The sequence below is a fragment of the Spermophilus citellus genome (genome assembly GCF_964194105.1).
Source record: "Spermophilus citellus genome assembly, chromosome: 16".
NCBI classification, from domain to species: Eukaryota; Metazoa; Chordata; class Mammalia; order Rodentia; family Sciuridae; genus Spermophilus; species Spermophilus citellus.
The window spans coordinates 53,207,394-53,226,637 of NC_138196.1; the positions used below are offsets into that span (position 1 = coordinate 53,207,394).

The 19,244-nt window shown below is 34.0% G+C and overlaps 2 protein-coding genes across 5 annotated transcripts in view; one reads left to right on the forward strand and one right to left on the reverse strand.

Annotated features, from left to right (window-relative positions):
• Window positions 1-1,744, reverse strand: part of TRAPPC11 (trafficking protein particle complex subunit 11) — a 46,076-nt gene extending 44,332 nt beyond the window's left edge. Inside the window, exon 1 of one of the 2 annotated variants that reach the window (XR_014019095.1) lies at window positions 1,578-1,744. The gene's annotated coding sequence lies outside the window, so the exon portion shown is untranslated. The remainder of the gene's footprint in view (window positions 1-1,577) is intronic. The other variant, XM_081268963.1, reaches the window with a different exon arrangement.
• Window positions 1,745-1,889: 145 nt separating this feature from the next.
• Window positions 1,890-17,516, forward strand: RWDD4 (RWD domain containing 4). 3 transcript variants are annotated; one of them, XM_081268966.1, is made up of 7 exons: window positions 1,890-2,195; window positions 4,228-4,308; window positions 8,404-8,509; window positions 8,590-8,737; window positions 10,100-10,217; window positions 12,661-12,710; window positions 12,840-15,744. In XM_081268966.1, exons 3-7 carry the CDS (start codon window positions 8,484-8,486, stop codon window positions 12,888-12,890), a joined length of 393 nt encoding a protein of 130 aa, XP_081125092.1. In that variant the 5' UTR covers window positions 1,890-2,195; window positions 4,228-4,308; window positions 8,404-8,483; the 3' UTR covers window positions 12,891-15,744. The 3 variants fall into 3 exon arrangements, with proteins under 3 accessions (XP_081125092.1, XP_081125091.1, XP_081125090.1); XM_081268965.1 differs by lacking the exon at window positions 12,840-15,744 and adding an exon at window positions 15,759-17,516 and having other exon boundaries at window positions 1,897-2,195; window positions 8,400-8,509; XM_081268964.1 differs by having other exon boundaries at window positions 1,897-2,195; window positions 8,400-8,509.
• Window positions 17,517-19,244: the final 1,728 nt, after the last annotated feature.

Here is a 19,244-nt window from a genome sequence, read left to right on the forward strand (position 1 = left end):
GTGCACTTATGCCACTACTTGATCCCTAAAACATGGAATATTTGTAACTGAAAAGTTAATTTAGGAAAGACTACTAAGCATCTTATGTTCATGTACTAAGAACAATGAACATTGAATAAATGATTTGGAAAGTTTGCCAGAAATGATAACTGTCTACAATATAAATTGTGAAATTCTTCAGATAGATATTTTTAAGACAGGATTAAGCTATAAGGGCAAAGATAAAATATGCTATAACTAGGGGGAATGAACACTAAAAAGAGGTAGTCCAAATACAAGATATGTACCTTTGCTTAATACCAAAGAAGCCAGACTAGAGCTCTAAAGGTTAATTTTTCTTAATAATCCCAAACACTCAAAAGAAATAGCTGTCATCTTTGAATATGGAGTAAAAATAAAGGGAACTACAAATGACTTATAAAACTTTAAATCAATGCTGACCCAAGAGAAATATAATATCAGCCACATAAATAATTTAAAAATTTCTAGCAGTCATATTAAAAGTAAAAAGAAAAATGGAACTCATTTTAATAATATTTTGTTTAATCTGGTAAATCTAAAAACATCATGCAAACATTAATGCTATTAATGATATTTTGCATTTTTTTCTTCACTAAGTCTTGAAAATCTAATATTTTATATGCACAGCACATATCCATTCAAACTAGCCTATTTCAAGTGCTCAATAGCCACACGCGGCTATTGGTAACCATAATGGACAATGTAGCTCTAAATTATGGTAAATACTCCAAAATTACTATATGAAAACTGTATCATAAATTCCTCCCATATTCTACCTTAAAAGTTAGACACTTAAAATAATCATGCTTATTCTGAAACATAGGGATGGAAGAATGGGAAGAACACAGGTCAAGGACAAGTGCAGACCTAATGGATGTTAATGACAGCCAGGGGAAGAGAAATTTCCAGATATCCTGGAAGTAGCCAATGGGACAACTAACCAAACTGACATTGAAAGGCATGCAGAAGCAGTAAATGAACGTTCTGGATGGAGGCCATGTAATGCAAGGGAAGTAATCTGGCAGCTAGCATGGAAGATGTAAGGAAGGTGATCCAATCAAAGTGGTAAAAAAAAAAAAAAAAAAAAAAAAGAATGTGATGGTTATTTTTAAATTAACTGTAAGTTCAGGATGCAGGACATATGCTATTAGAAATGGAATTCAGAAATGTCCATCTACAAAATGATCAAAATAAGAATGACAGTTTGGAGCCGAAATGGGGGTGGAATGTGAAAAGCTGATTTGGGGATGTGAAGCAATACTATTCCTAAAAAAACTCAGGAAAAGATTGTGCCCTGGTAGCTCCAATAAGGACTGGAAGAGAAATATCTTTGTAAGCCCAAAGGCAGACGAAATCTTTCTCTCCTACGACCACCCACCACACCTGAAAGTTCCTAGAAATAAGCGCGTTTCATTTCGGGGCTAACAGGGAAGTTCCAGGATTGGCACTCCTTTACGCCTTAGGAAAACGCAGGCCCTCAAATCAGTACTGATAAGAGCTAGTCGTTTTTCTTGGCCGTCTCGCCAGGCCCCGCATATCTCCGGGCCCACACTCACCCAGGACGCACGCCCTGGGCCCGCAGTAGCTGTGGCCGGTCGCCGCCTGCAAGGAAAGGACGAGGGGAGGCAGGCAGGGGTGTCACAGACTGCCCAGAACCGTCCCTACGCTCGAAGCCCGTGAGCCGGCTCCAGTAGGCGAGACTTCCTTTTCCACACACACTGGCACAGGAAGCACTTTTTGGACCTGCGTGACAGCACTCTACACCAATCTTTACGTTGCTCCTCAAAACGTCAGGAAGGCGCTCCACTTCCCAGAGGAGAAAGGTATGGGGGCGGAGCCAATAGGAGCCAATAGGAGAAGCGGTAAGTGGGAAGAGGCGGAGCCTCTGCCGTTGCCGCCCTGCAGCCTCCTACTGGACGCCTGAGCGCCCCATCTGCCACGGCCTCGGCCTTCCGCCCACTGCCCACCTAGTCCTGCTGGGTACTGCAGACCGCTGAGTGTGCGCGTGAACTCGCGTTTACGGCTCCGAAGGAGCTTACTCCCCACCCTGCCTACGCGGCACCGAAGGGGAACGCCCTGGCCTCGGGGCCGCTGCTCTTGCTTTTTCTTAGTTGTCGCGAACACTGTCCGCCTGGGAGGCGCCCGGCGCGATGAGCGCCAACGAGGACCAGGAGGTGAGTTCTTGGGCTGGACACTCTTTTTCCGCGCTAGCCCGTAGGTAGGGCATCCTAGCAGCCCGAGGCCCCGCACGTGTGTCCTTCGTCTTAGAGCCCGGCTGAGATGCCCTTCCAGGAGGGGTCAAGTATGTGTGACTGGGGGAGGGTCCGCCTTGACCTCACCCTACCCGCATTTGTATTTTTGCAAACCTGACAATCTACCTAGGTTCCTTATTACCAAAGATGAGTGCCCTTGGTACCCGACCCTGGTGTGCTTGGCTGTCTTTATATCCCAAGTTGCTTAGCGCTTGGGTACTGAGTTATGCTGACTTGGAATCTGACCACCTTTAAATTTTAAAATGCGTTGGCTGGTAAAGAGAGGGTTAATTGAGTTAGTTAAATTTCTGGTCGGGGAAAATAATGACACTAGTGTCTCCAGTTTCTCTTCATACTGTCTAGTGAACTCATTTATCCATCTGTTAGTTGTTCAGTGACTACAAAATTAATTTTGAGTATATAGATACCATCTGAATTGTAGGGTTTATGCTTATTTTATTGTGAAATGTTTGACATTGAATCATTTAATAGAGTTGGAAGGGATGCCAAAGGTCGTCTGGAGGGGACTCTTCTAACTGTAATGTGTATAAATGAGGAAAGATGTCTATAGTGATAAAGTGAGTGTCCCAGGCTGCACATTGAATATATGGTAGAATTAGGATTAGGACCCAAGTCTCCCTGGGTAGTAGATTAGTAGTATTTCCCTGTCTATTTAGAATGAAGTGTATTACTTGAAAGTCAGCATTTTACATGATATCTGAATACCCTTCTAAAATATTCTTTCCAGGTGAGTTTCTAAAGCATTAATAATCCTGACTCCTGGCGGATTGGGGGGGGGGGTATGTTCCTAGGAAGAACTGGAGGAGGAGATGTTTAATCAATGGATACAGAGTTACAAGTAAATAGGAAGAATAAGTTATGTTCGGTTACACTGTAGAGTGGCCATAGTTAACAATAGTGTGATGCATATTTTAAAATAGCTACAAGAAGGGATTTCAAGTGGTCTCACCCCTGAAGAAACAGTGAATTGGTAGCAAGAGAAACTTGTGGAGCCTTTCCGAAATCCAGATAGACTGCAGGAGTGGTGTTTTTCCGCTAATGAACCAATTGAATTTCGTTAAGAAGGATTAGATACATCTTGTTTTACATGTACTTGCTAGGTTTTAAGTATTTCTTCCTACTCTCTTGGGCTGTCATATACTATTTCTTTAACAATTTATTCTAAAATTTTGTCCATGTAGATTAAGGTCATCATCTTTATTTTATAAAATTCATGACATGAAATCTTTTTTGGAAAACTCAAACATATACCCAAATGCATTCTTTCTTGCATCTCTTCTCAGGAAGTCACCCGGTGCTCTCTAAAAGTGATTGAGACTTCTTTATAAAGCCATGGTATTCTAAGAAATATTTTCAGGCAAGAATTACTAGTTTCTTGTAGTCCTATCCTCTTATCTTGAGTAGATCCTGTCAATGTTTTTCTTAAAAGTTCTTGTGCCTTACCTGTTTTTTTTTTTTTTTTATATAGCTTTGTATCATTCTATGGAAAGAATTACAAACATAAATAATATATGTAAAGAATGAGAATTTGTTTATGCTTCTTATTTTTCATCTTCAAGTTTAATACTTTCTCTATCCCAGGCTGCTTTTCGATAGAATGATAGAGGGCACCTTCTCTGGAGTTGCTTTAAACCAAATCTTACATTCCTCTGTAGGAGGAGGAAATCTGGTGATAGGATCTTCTTCACAAGATTGATTTGTGAATTAATTGAGAAGACACAATGTAAAATGCTTAACGTTGTCTAATACATAGTTTCAAAGTAAGTATTTTCAGTGTGATTGTGATTTGTTGGTATGTACACATATATCATCATCATCTAAGTTCTTATAAGTTAACCAATTTTATGTAGTTGAGTGGGCCTGAATCAGAAGCTAAATACCCTACATTTAATCCATTTATACCACTAATCTTAACTCATTGATTTTCTTTCAGATGGAACTAGAAGCATTACGTTCTATTTATGAAGGAGATGAAAGTTTCCGGGAATTAAGTCCAGTTTCATTTCAATATAGGGTAAGACATGGCATGAATAGGTATACTTATTGCTTTGCTAGGAAAAAAACAAAGATTGCTAAAATTGCTGATTATTTTTTTAAATTTCATGTTTTAAATTTATTACATCTTTGTGTTTTCCGAAGCAGTTAAATAGAAGATTCATCACAGTGACATTAACCATTCTTAACATTTAAAATTTAATTCAGAATCTATTTTAAAACCAAGATAACTTATTTTTTTTTTTATTGTGCCAGAATCATAAAACGTTAGACATGGAGAAACCTTGGAAATTATATGGTCTTGCCTTCTTAAAGATGACTTCTCTCCATTTAACTTCTAAAGCTCCTATAGCTGATATTGATAAATATTAGGATGAAAATCCAAGATTATATTCCAGGTCTAGTGTGCTTTTTACTACCCTATGATACAGTCAAGAAAGGGTGATATTTTCTTAATTCTGCATTCTGAATATGTATGGATATTTAATATATGTAATGGACACATATGAAACATTTTTCTTTGAAATGGGAGTTGCTTGTAACTTATCAACATAAAAGAATGTCATTGTTTTATGTGGTAAATAAATATAAACAAGTTATTCAAGAGATTACAAGTAATAAAAGATTTATGGCTATTATGCACATTGCCACCATTTAAAATAAATTACGTAAGAAATGATCTTTATATATGATTTTATTGTAGACGATCACAGGAAGTAATTTCCTTATAGTTACTTCCTTTGGATGCTCTTTTCTCTGCTCAACAGTTCTCATTTCCCTTTCAAGTTTAACATTTTAATACCATTTTCATGCACATAGCAGCCAGGAGACTTTTTTTTTTTTTTTTTAATGAGAGAGTATTTTTTTCAATTAATGATGAAGACACTACAGTTCTAAATACCAGACAGAATCATGGAGAAATCTTTAAAATAAACTTAACACTACAAAGAAAACTTGGAAAAGTATGACACTTCTAAATAAAAAATATATAGCTAGCTTCAACCGGGGGATTCTTTTAATAGCCAAAATTAAAAGTGGAGTCACATCCTAGGTGCTTCTGTTGAGTCCAGCTGCCTCCTCAAACTTTATTAACTATTGTCATCCTCCTCTTAGTGAATGGGAGATTGAAAATTTCCCTGTACTTTCCTAAATGTCTCCATTAGTATCAGTTATTTATTGAGCACTCAGCACCATATGCAGAATGCTCTAAAATCTCAATCTACTATCTCCAATCTCATGTGTCATTCCTCTTCAATCCATTCCTTTGTACTATAGAATGGATGTTGACAATCAAAGGAGATAAGTTATTAGAGTTCTGCCAGTGCCCGAGTCAAGCCCCTCAGTTCTTATATAGAATGATTTAGAAGGCTCCTAAATGACTGACTTTCCTACTTTCAGTGGTCCTCCAACAGATAGTCATCTCATTCCCTTTTTTGAAAAGGATTCTCCATGGATCCTTCACCTATATAAAAAATGAGAGCTAAATTCCTTAGCTTGACACTCAAAAGACTGATTTGAAATGCCTCTCTAGACCTTCCCAGCTAATAACATGTGTTAAACATAATAGATTATTAAATATTTTCCTGAAGTTGTTTTTTTTTTTTTTAATTATGTTTTTTGATACATTCTTTGCTCTTTCCCTCACCTCTTATCCATTATTCATCTGGCTTTTCCTTTAAGGCCTAACTCAAGCTGCTTCTGATATATTTGACCCATGTCTCCTATTTCTGCCCTGACTTTGAAGCAAAAGTAACCATGCTCTTTCTACCTTGCTCTATTTCTTTTAAACTAGTGTACTATAATTTAGTGAGTCATCTAAATGAGCTATCTTCTTTAAAGACATGAGTGGTGTTGTCTTTTTTTTTTTTTTTATCTTCAGTATCTATTTAGCATAATATGAGACACGTGGCAATTTATTCCTAAGGATACCTGGAGTAGGGACTTAGTGATGGCAGAAAGCAAGTAACTTTTATCACATTTTAATTATCTTTGTATTCAAAACAAGCATAAACTGATGGCATTATTGTGCACATAATCAACTTATACAGGTATATCAATAGATTCCTACATTTATTTGATATGATTTCTGAGGCCCACCTTAGATTGGTATGGAATATGATTAAGACTAAAGGGGGTGAGGATGAAAAACTAATGTAAAGAAAATAAAGGTGAATCAAGTAATAACTCAGTTGAAAAAAAATTTAATCTTATTGCTATTTAAAATCAATATTTTTAGGGGCTGGGATTGTGGCTCAGCGGTGGAGCGCTCGCCTGGCATGAGTGGGACCCAGGTTCCATCCTCAGCACTACATAAAAATAAAGGCATTGTGTTGTCCATCTACACCTAAAAAAATAAATATTTTTTAAAAATTAATATTTTTAGAAACAAATAGAACATATTTTTTAGAAAAGCTACAGAGAAGGTGCTGATTCATGAACTATCCCATGGTATTGTTAGAAAACCACCAGTGCAATAATTGATTCAGGCAAGATTATTAATGGATGCTAAAACCTTGAGGTAAAAGGTTTTTGAGAAACAAGGTATTCACACAGTTTTGAAGTATTATTCACAAGATTGCTTGGTTACAAAATGAAAAGGTGCCTTAACACTGATCTGGAGAATATCACCTTAACCAAGTGATCAAATTTAGGATCAGTAGTGATGATTCCAGAAGATCTTATGAGCCTCCCTAGATGATGCTAAGAGAGTATGTCACATCATCTATATAGTATCCTTATCAAAAATGTTGAATTTGAATCTGTATAGAGGAAACAGTTCATATCTAGCTAGAAAACTAGCCTAGAGTCTTATAAAAGACATTTAAAAAGCCGGGGAGAGTGCTGGAAACTCTTCTAAATGATCCTTTAATGAATTATATATTTGTGGGTTAGGGTGATGTCTATTAAAGGCTATTTTAGATATGATTGGAGAATTTTTAACATGAATTATAAATTAGGTAATATTTTTGTATCAATGTTGACTTTCTTAGGTGTGATAATGGTCCTGTGGTTTTAAAAGAGAATGTTCTTAGGATACTTTACCCATGTATATTTGAAGACATTACTTTCAAACTGTTCAACAAAAAAAAAAAAAAAAAAGGAAAAATATCACATATGTTGGGAGAGTGGAAGTTGATTCTTTGATAAAAAGGGAGAAATAAAGTAAATGGAACAAAAAGTACTTAGTAAATAAATTTCGGTGAACATTCATTGTACTATTTCAGTTTTAAGATTATAATTTAAAGAAAAACAAATGTTGGGGAAGCAAAAGAAACAAAAGACATGCTTAAATTATTCAGGAATTACTGTCCAGCCTAAGGTATTATTTTTCCTTACCCGTTTTCTTTCTCTCTCAATTTTATATTTCATTTTCTTATTTCTTGGAATTGTGTGAATGATATACAAATAATTGTATTTTAATTATTTGTTCTTCATGACTGTCGTGATGTCATAGTCAGAAAACTTGAGACAAAGATGAATTTCAGTTTGTGGATTGTTATTTTTGTCCTTTTTTTTGGCGGGGGTGTGTCAGGGATTGAACCCAGGAGTGCTTACCCACTGAGCCACATCCCCAGAGTTTGGTTTTTTTTTTTTTGTTTGTTTTTTTTTTGTTTTGTTTTGTTTTGTTTTTGCGACAGGATCTCACTAAGTTGCTTAGGGCCTTGCTAAATTGCTCTGCTGGGGCTGGCTTTGAACCAAGGATCCTCCTTCCTCAGCCTCCTGAGCTTTGGGATTACAGGCTTATTCCACCATGACTCCCCGTTATCTTCTTATTCCCCCAGTTGATGTCTTATTTTCATTCCCAGCAAATTTGGTGGAAACCAAAAATTTACATAAGATGTGGCCTTGGTACTAGAAAAGCTGATAGACTGATAGAGAGGCCATGGTCATAAACTACACCTGTTAATGTAGACTGGGACTAAATTAAAAGTTAGACTCCCTTTATATTCTCCTTTGCCCCGCTCAGTCTTAGCCTACACCCATGAACTTTTCAAAATATTACTTTTCTGATCTGAGCATGAGTATTGGAAAGAATTAATTATTTTAAAGATCATGATTTAGCACTCTTTTTATCACTTTTCACAAGCCTAAGATTTCCCTTTTCTTCAGATAGGTGAAAATGGTGATCCCAAAGCCTTCTTAATAGAGATTTCCTGGACAGAAACATATCCCCAAACACCTCCAATTATATCTATGAACGCTTTTTTTAACAACACCATGTGAGTAGTTTTGTTTTCATTGTTTTTTCATTTCACTCTCTATTTTACTCTCCTCTTAATATGTTTGTTCTGCATTGTAGATCATCAGCTGTAAAGCAGAGTATATTAGCCAAGTTACAGGAAGCTGTGGAAGTGAATCTTGGAACTGCTATGACCTATACATTGTTTGAATATGCCAAAGACAATAAAGAGCAGTTCATGGAGAATCATCATCCCATTAATTCTACAGTGAGTATGTGATGATTTTTTTTGCAAGATTCTTTTGTTGTTTTAGTTTTAGTCTGCTATTGATTAATTTTAGATCCTTAATATTTTTTTTTAATTGGAAGCAGACTTCATCAAAACTAGAGTACTTATTTTCATAAAACTGGAATATTGTGGAACCTAGTTTTGTTGTTGTTGTTAGGTTTTTTGGTTTGTTTTTGATTTTGATTTTTGGAGTACTGGGGATTAAACCCTGGTCCTTAGTGCATACTAGACGAGCTATCTACTAATAAGCCACATCCCCAGTCCAAGAATCTAGTATTTTTAAAATTTACTTAATCTCTTTATAGAACTTAGATTAGCTAAGTTTTTTCTTATGTGGCACTAAAATATGTATGAAATTGATTTCTCCATGAGACTTATTTTGTAAATAGCTTTGTCATAGTTCAATTTGAAGGTGTTACAGCTTTAGGAGACCTTAATGAATAGAAAAAATAATGAATTTATTTCTAGAATAATTTTAGGAAATAATCATCTTTATGACCTGAAACATCAAATGTAAATCCTTTTTGCATCAAGTCTTGCTTGCACTGAAAGACTTTCAGTTGTCACCATTAATTGAGTTGTATCCTGTGAACAATACTATAAGTTTTTTGGCAGCAAAGGCCATGTTTTCTACTTGAATGGTTGTGGCTTCCACATTCTCAACAAAACACATAGAAGAAAACTCAAAGACAAATGGAGGAGCAGGAGACATTAGTAACTGAGCACATGGGCCTAGGGCCAGCCTGCCTGAGTTCAGATCCTCACTTAACCACTTATTAACTCTGACTTTAGGCAAGTGTTTTAATATATCTATGCTTAGTTTCTCACCAGCAAAATGAGGATTATAATAGTATCTACCTTATAAAATTATAGTAAAGATCAAATGAGTGGCATGTAAATCATTTATAGCCGTGGTTAACTCCTAGTAAGCATTGTAAATTTTAGCTATCATAAATACTGACCATATGAACCCAAATGTTTTAAAGATTTTCTTCAGGGAACCAGGATGTTTTAAGTAGGTACATGTTTAACTTTCCAAATAGTAAAAGTTAACCAAACTGTAAATCGGTCATGGAACCTTGTATCTTTAACATAATACATATAATCAAATCTTCCTTCTTAGGGTTTTGGTTTTAACTCTTGCACTTAGTATTATGTTCTTTGATGTGAACTACTGAGTGAAACCAATAATGTGTTAAGGGTACCCGATTTAATAAATGGGATTCTTTCATTTCATAGGTCTAGAAATTTTAAACCTTTTTTGGATATAGCTATATTTAATGTAACCCAGTAATAAGGTTGGAGTCTGAGAACTGTTTCTTCTTTTAAATTTTTTTTCAGACATCTATAAGCAATATCATCTCTGTTGAAACTCCTAATACAGCTCCATCAAATAAGAAAAAAGACAAAAAAGAACAACTTTCTAAAGCCCAGAAACGTAAACTGGCAGACAAAACAGGTTTGTGTTATTTTTTGTCTTTTTATAACACAGATAAATGGGTTGCTTTTTGGCATGATATGGATGCTTAATATATTTAGATTTAGAATATTAATTCTCTATTCTTTATTCTTGGAACATTTAGATCAGAGACTTCTTGGGTCACAGGAATATTATAGATATTTAATGCTACTTTATCACAAGAGATAATCATTTGAAAATAAGATCACTGAGTGCCAAAGTAACTATAAATGAGTCTGAAGATGAGCAACATTAGAATAGTATGGAAAAATGTATGTCCCACTTGTACACTCTAGCATGTTTGGGGTTTTCTAATTTACCTTTATGGCACATGTACATAATATTAAAAACTGTATAGAATAAACCTTTCTCTTGAAATGAAGTCTGATAATACCATTAAATCTTAGCATTGTAAATAAATAATTTAATAATTTTGTATATAGTTAACTTATTTGTACAACAACAATAAGATTTAAGAACAGAAATCCCATGTGTCCTAAACCAGAGTCCTTTAGAAAAGGATTATAAACTTCTACAATATACTTGATACCTTTACTTAACTTGGAAATTTGCAAATTGATATCAGTCTATAAATTTTTCCTGGTTGGGAAAAATGTGAACACTATCATGCATACACATTTATACTTAAAAATCTGTGCACTACTGGTGTAAGGTTATAAAATGCTCTTTACTAAAAACTGATCCTTTTATTTTGGTGAGGGGGTTTAAAATTCTCTTGTAGTAGGATTGGTGGTTTATGTTTTATTTAATGTCTGTCTATGGCAGAGTATAAATAAAGCAACCCTGTGTTAGTCCTTAAAACTACATTTTTGAAATTGTAATGGTTTGTGAAATAAAAATCTAGGCATCTGTTATACCTCATGTCAAAGCAGCATTAAAATATGAACAATGGAAACAATACATTGTTAACATGTTATGGTCTGTTTTCTAGAATTTTGATTACTATTTTTTTGCAGTGTTTTCGCATTTGTGTCAATTACCTGTTACTTTCAAGAAGAATGACCTATGATCACTTTTTTTCACTAATATCTCCCAAACTTCATTCTCTTTGATGATATCCACCTAAATTAGTTGTTTTCTCCGTATAATGGCAATGTAGCAGTTAGTGACTTGAAGCTTTCATTCCTAATAAAATTTTAATAGGACACAGCACTGTGAGTAAGGTATAATTAACCAAAATTAGTGACCTTCCACTGTGTACCTCATAACTAACAACCAGTAGGATAAGATTCTTATTGGCATGAAAGAGAAAAGAACCATTAGCATCTAAAATTGAGCTCCAATAATATTGCCTCTTTCCTATAAGAATCATGGGGTTAGGAGGATAGGGTCATACTCAGTGGAAGAGCACTTGCCTAGTACATGTAACGCACTGGGTTCAATCCTTAGCACCACGCAAAAATAAATAAATAAAATAAAGGTATTGTGTCCATCTACAACAACAACTAAAAAAAAAAAAAAGGAATCCTGGGTCCTGGGGTTGTTTGCTTTTTCACTTGCTGTAAAATTAATACAGGTTGAGTATCCTTCATCTAAAATATTTAAGACCAGAAGCATTCAAATTTTGGAATATTTGTGTAGTTATCAATTGAGCAACCCTATTCTAAAAATCCACAATCTGAAATGCTCCAAAATCTAAAACTACTCAAACAGTTTCAAATGTTGGAGCATTTTGAATTTCAGATTTTTGGTTATGTATGCTCAGTCAGTATTATTTTTAATATAGATTTTGATGGCTTCATAAAATGAGATATATATAGAACATACTTGAAGCATAAAGGAAATCAAGCCATTTGAATTAAATAATTTTTAAATAGTATTGATTGTTTTGAACTTGTGTATCAAAAGAATGAAAACACCTTATAAACTATGAATTCTTCTGTAAGTTCTTATGAACTTACAAGTATTCTCAATAGAAGAATTATTTAAATAATACTTTATCAGAGCATAACCAATTTTACATAAATTAACCAGGCCTCTTCTTAGTATTGAAGCCACCCATATGTTTGTGAGACCTCCTGTGTTGGCCTAACTTCCTGGTGTGAAATGCTCATTCATGAAACAGTGAACTAGCACAACTTCTTACTTAATAAGCAGGGACTTTATATAAAGAAGAATTCTGCAATCCATGAAACTAATAAATTGATTCCAACCCACCTGCATATTTTTCCTTAATAATAGGTTTTGTCTTGAATGGAAACAAAGTAAATGTAAAAAGGGGATACACATCAACTACTTTGCAAAAATTCCCAGGAGAATGGTGCTTTCAACTCACAAAGATGATAAACTATTTTTATGACTTAGAAATATGGGATTTAAACCTTGAATCTATTTGCTATATATAATGTACAAAATCATATTTGTTAGAAAATTTGGAACTAGCTGAGTCTTAGAAATACAATTACTCTATTTTATTCTTCAGATCACAAAGGGGAACTTCCTCGAGGCTGGAACTGGGTTGATGTTGTGAAGGTATATGATATTTATATTCTCGTCTTCAAAACTGTTACAGTTATTGCCATCAATTAATGAAATTTATGTTTTCAATTCCTACCCTCTCTGCAATCTTTGGAATTACCTGGGATGTCTGTTTACATTCAGCATGTAAGTATTTTTGAAATATCCTTCGTTCTTGGCTTCCTAATATCCTGAGTTTTAGATGTTCTTTTCTTAAGTATTGCAAAGTCTACAGAAGTAAGTTATTGCTACAAAAAGCATGACTGTTAACATAAGTTTATATCAAGAATGGACATGCTTATAAATGACTTTAAATTATGGATAATATGGAAACTGAAGAAAAAACCAGTCATGTAAAGGAATGCTTCAGTTTTATTTTTAAAGACAGACTATAAATGTAGTTGCCCATCATTAGCAAAAAAGATTTTCTGGATTTGTTGCTTAAAATTGTTTAGATTCTATTTTTAAATTTCTCAAATTTGTCTTGCACTTTCTAGTTTCAAATATATTAACTTACATTTAACACAGTAAGCTAGTTCTCTTTGTAGGACTTCATGAAATAAGTTTTGCATGGCAATTAGTCCACAACTGCTGTAAGTATTTAAAAGTAAAGATTAGGGTTTTAGTGAGGACCCACAGATATGAATAATTTACAAGCAGCTTATTCTTTTTTTTTTTAATAGAACAGAATATATGTTCATCAATCAATAGTGACTACTCTCTTTTTAAAAATATCTTTATTATTTTTATGTGGTGTTGAGGATCAAACCCAGTGTCTCACACATGCTAGGCAAGGGCTCTACCACTGCTCTACCACAACCCCAGCCCCAAGCAGCTTATTCTTTTTTAAAATTTTTATTTATTTTTTTTTAAAGAGAGAGTGAGAGAGAGAGAAAATTTTTTAATATTTATTTTTTAGTTTTCGGCGGACACAACATCTTTGTTTGTATGTGGTGCTGAGGATTGAACCCGGGCCGCACGCATGCCAGGCGAGCGCGCTACCGCTTGAGCCACATCCCTAACCCAAGCAGCTTATTCTTGAAGTTTATTTTAAAAGCAACTATTTGGTCCATGAAATGTGTGTTCTATAGAAACTGTTTAATCTTTGTATGTCTAGATATAGGGGAAAGTTTTTTTTCTAAGAGTAGGGAGCCGTGAGGTGCAAAAAGAATAAAGATACACAATATATCTTCCTCCCTTCCTGGGCTAGAGGCTGATCCCATAGATAATTCCATTAAGAAAAGGCTACACTGACATTGGCTCATTATCTTTCCTTTGATGCTTGAGAAATACTTCATGTTGTCCTGTATGTAGCTCTCCATCTGAACACATTTTCTCCCCAACATGCTCTGTGCTCTAGAATGATCTGTTTTCTCAGTCAGATGCTGATTCCCTAGCACAGCAGATCTCAGGTGAAAGTGAGAAGAAAAATAATCTGATTTATCTAAAAGGGCATGATAGTGCTCCTCCTTCCCTAGCTCCAAAAGCTGTTTTTGAGAGAGTCCCTGATAATGTAAATAAAATTCCAAGTTTTAAAAAAATAATAATAAAATTCAAATAACCCAATAATCTTGGGAGATGGAAAACATTGTTTAAATTGGTGCATTATGATTTAATGGTGGGATTCATTGCAGCATATTTGTAAATGCACATAACATAATTTGATAGCTTTGTTCCATAGTATTCTTCCTAGGAAAAGATATTTTTAAGCCAATTACCTACTAGATAGTTTGTTCCCAGAATCTATTACTTTTAGCCAGTAGTTTACAAGTGTAATTCCTGAGATCATATCAGGTGGTATGCAAGGTCAAAACTATTTACATCACAATTTTATGATGTTGTTTGATTGTTTTATTCATTTTCTCCTGAGAGTTCAGTAGCATTTGGAGCAGCTGTGTGAACTGTGATGATGTCATCACTAATGCTCTATTAAATCACTAACAGAATGTGTGCTTTTTATATTCTTACGTTTTCCAAAAATTTCTCAGGTAGTAAGTTTGGAATCTAACAGTGTATGTTATTAATTGGGCTGTTCTTGATACTTTTGTGTATTGTCTTTCATGATATCTTCTTTACTGTAGAAAGAAATTTGTGAGACTCTCCAACCAGCTTCTATTGAGCTAGATAATAAAGAGATTTGTAAAAATGTAAAACCAGCCCCACTCTTAAATATTAAGTTTGGTTTGTTTCAGAAACTAGTTATATTTCCTTAAAAAATGTTATTGGGTTATATAATGGGTTTATTTTATTTTTATGTGAGTGAAACTTCTTGGTTTTAATTTCAAATGCAGTAAGTAAAAACCCACACTTAAAAAAAAAAAAAGAAGAAGAAGAAGAAGAAGAGCTTTTAGGGGCCTCAGTGATTATGTGAAGAGTTTTGAAGTGTTGAGAATCACTACCCTTAGTAGTTTCTCCTTTTCACAGCTTCCCATATTTGTGAGAGTTATTGGGTACACTGGGGTTTCTCAGTGACTGGGTAGCTATTCTAATCAGAATTATTTTTGTATTACTTGAGAATTTTCTCTGACTCACCCCCAAATTTACCAACTCCTACCAGAGATTTATTAGAATTGAATTGTAATTTAAGATATTTTAATGATGTTTTCAAAATTACACTTTAAGAATTATTTAGTTAAAATGTCTTTTGGGCTGAGGATGTAGCTCAGTGGAAGAGCAAGGACAGAGCCTTGGGTTCAATCCCCAGAACTGACTAAAAAAAGAATTTATTGTCTTGATAGAAAACAAAAACAGAATGTCATTTCTTTTATAAATGACACCTTCTATTTGTATAATCTTTGTTCTAATTTATTTTTTTCTTGGCAAGCTCCAAGGAATATTTTTCCTCTTGTTCTGTTGAGGTTATATATTTTTGTTGAGGATATGTTTTTAAACCTGTCTGAAGTAGCTAAGCCTATGATAAAAGCCATAGATATTTTAAAATTCAAGTTACTTGAACCTTAAAAGTAATAGATTCTTTTTGTTTGATATTGAATGGAAATAATGACTCAAATACTATGATTGCTTAAACTTGTTGCATATTTCTTTTATCTTTTTTTTTAATAGTTAAGCAAAACTGGCTCTAAAGATGATGAATAACACTTGGAATTTGAGACAAGGAAAGAGCATCCTTTAAAAAGTAAACTATGTTCAACATCTTTCATTAACTATTTTCTGGTATTGAGGTGACTTTATAAAATGCAGGTTTTTTTGTATGTTTCTTACATTAAAAAATGTTGTCAGTGGAAAGTTCATGAAAAGATCTGGTTGTATTACATTATTTTCACAAACTTGCCTTAATAAAAGGTGAAATGTTACTGTTTAGTATACTTTATGAAGCCTATTAAGCTTTATTAATGGACAAATATGGGAAATAATAATCAGTGTTAATTTGTATGATCTGATTGTAGTGGCTATGAGCCCTTTTCAAATGTCTTCCCAATACAGCAGAATTTTACATATACAGTTATTCCATAGTTATTAATTATAGGTTTCCCATCTTAAAGTCTTCATCTCTTCTTTTGCTTAATCACTGAAGCATAAATTGCTTCAGAGAAATTTAAATACCAGTATTTAAACTTTTTATGAAACTCTTTGTAGTTCCTTTTTATTTTTCAATGATGAACTGTTTCCCTTTAATAAATTGGTATCTATTTATACTTTTCTTTTGATTTGGGTCAGGTGTTTGATCATGAAAACTTTCAATGACATGTGTAATAGGAGAATATAAAAACAAACCTGCCAAATACATTAGAAAGCATTTGAATAAATGTTGGCTCTTATTTAAAACATTTGCTGCATATACTAGGATGGGAATAAAAGATGCCTTAATATTTAATTTTTGTATTGTTGGAGACAATGATTTTAATAAATTCCTATTTATCTGCTGTTGTGGTGTTTTCGTTGTTAGATAACTGATGTCTAAGTGGGTTCAACATAAAACCACATTTCAGGTTTTGTTATTTTTATAGTGTCTTTGAATATCCAAATGTACTTCTCAACCTCTGCATCTTTTTAATAATATACTTAGAAGTCTTTCAAATGCTGAACTGTTACACATCCTTGATTTTTTAAAATCATTAATAGAGGAAACTATTGGTATAGTTTTACTAAGGAAAGTTATTGATGTTTATGTGTGATTTATAGTGATTTCCTATATGCTCCCCAGCATTAGGAACACTTAGGACTACTGCCGTATATCTGAAAGGGTAGTTTGTTAGTATGTGAAGTTATTCTGCAGGTTTAAAGAATAATTAACTTCTAAAGAAATTACCTTAGCATAAGAGCAGTTTGAGATGTTTCTGTGGTTTTTACTGTTAAATTTGCCATCAATTAAATCATTTGAATTATATAGTAAGTATAATTATAGTGAAAGAATTTAATCTCATTTTAAAAGTGGAATCACATTTTGTTTCTTGAATTAATATCAAAATTGAGGACCACTAGAATTTGACAACTTTTGTTTTTAGGGTTGTGTATGTGTAGTTTTTGTTGTTGAGTAGATTTGTTTGCTCATTTAAAAAAATTTGGTAGTGGAAAAAATGTTTTGTTTTGAAGGTTCTGAAATTTTTCATGCTTATTGTGGTTCATAGATTACAAAGAATAATGCTAGTTAAATGCCAATGAACTATTTTTACTCTTTTTATATTTCTGGGGGTGATGGTGGCAGTGGTGCCTCTTATTACCTTATGTAAAACACTTGAACATTTTCATCAATATTGCCATCATCTGTGTAACACTCCCAGTATATTTTCTCAAAGCCTGTTTACTTAAAAATGTGTGGAATGACATAACCAATAAGCAATAAAGTCTGAGTTACAATGACTTTCCTACATGTTTTATTTCACATCACTTCAGAGAGAATTGTTGGTTTTATAAATCTCTGTAGCATTATGGTACGAGATAAACCGTTTATTGGAAATTGTGCAAATTGTTGAATTAAAAAATATTTTTCAGGCTGAGGTTGCAGCTTACTAGTAAAGCACTTACCTAGCACGCACAAGGCACTAAGTTTAATCCCATTACTACAAAAAAGGTTTTCAAATGAACTTGGAAGAAAGTTTTACCCATAGTAAAAAAAAAAAAAAGGGGGGGGGGAGTTGCAAACTGCAGGTTAAGGACAACTTTAATTTTCACAGCTTCAGGGTCCCAAATGAAGAGATGAAGTCCAGGATCAGCCCAAGGTAAGGAGTCCCACATAAAATGGCACATGTATATTCACAAACACTGACTGTGCTGTGGCTGAGTCCCATCTCCCTGTGAAGGTCAAAGAAGGAATTCCTACCTGGAACTCTAGTTCTACATGGAGAGGTAAAATATAAGTACACATATATATATATACTCCTCTGAAAATTTGTACTCAAAAGTTACTTCATACATGGATTTCAGACCAAATTCTTCCCCATGTGGGTCAAAGCACTAACAACAACAACAACAACAACAACAAAAAAAAAACTTTAAGCCAAGATTTTACTTTAAAGTAATATCAACGGGCACAAAAAAAAAAAAAAAAAAAAAAAAAAAAAAAAACACGTATCTTCTCTTGAAAAAGAACCCACCTTCAACCCCAAGAAGTACCATACAGGCACTCACTCAAAATCATATAATTCACAAGCAAGGCAGCATGAGAGCCTGGGGAGCAACATAAAAACAAACTACAGATGAATCAGAGCCTAAAGTATATAGTAATATTATCAGATCCTTAAACATTTTAAGTAAGGAACAAGAAACTATTAAAAGTCACTAAGCATATTAGAAAAAGAACAGGACTTAGCAAAATGAAAAATAGGATAATTGAAATTTAAGTTACAGGTGAAGACAAGTACTGCTTACATGAATTTTGCATATATGAAGAGCTGAAGAGACCAACCTAAGAGGCAATGCCAGAATAAATAAATAATAGTTTTAATTTCTTACTGATAAGAACCAAAAATGAAATTGATTTCATGTTCCCACCATTTCTAGAGGAATCATTTCCTTGCTGAGCTTTCTGTGTAAATCTAACTTCTAAAATAAATTGTTTAATAGGCTGATGATGGTGATAAAATAGACAGGAAACCTTTCCACCTCTGCCCATTTTCCTTTTGTTACTGCTGGCCTCTGGGAGGTTGAAAGTTATCTTACATGTTTTTCTGCAGCCTTCTTGGGCTATATGTCCTTTTCAATACCTTTCTCGAAGGTTGGGCCTACTAGGAAACTACTGATATTTTAAGCAACAAATTATAGCTAAACTCTTTTCTTTCTCCTTTCATTAATAAAAGGGATTGCAACTTAGAAAAGGAGGACACTGTCCACGGGGCAGGGGAGATGCAAATAAACAACATTTAGCTTCATATTAGGTGATGAGAAATTTACCTTGGGGCTGATGATGTAACTCAGTGAAGTCCCAGGTTCAATCCCTGCACCCAAAAACAAAAATTCAGAAGGAAAAAGTTAACATTGAAAGTTGTAATATGAGTTTGTAGAGTACAGGAGACAAGGAGGAGAAGGAGGTTGGTGAGCCTTAACTGTACCTAGACTGAAGATTTTAAGTACTCTAGTACTTAATTCTGC

Coding starts and splice junctions, on each gene's coding strand:
- RWDD4 (XM_081268964.1), top strand. CDS start 2,172: ATGAGCGCCAACGAGGACCAGGAG. Junction 2,196..4,227: donor GCGCCAACGAGGACCAGGAG/GTGAGTTCTTGG, acceptor ATTTTCTTTCAG/ATGGAACTAGAAGCATTACG. Junction 4,309..8,399: donor CAGTTTCATTTCAATATAGG/GTAAGACATGGC, acceptor CCTTTTCTTCAG/ATAGGTGAAAATGGTGATCC.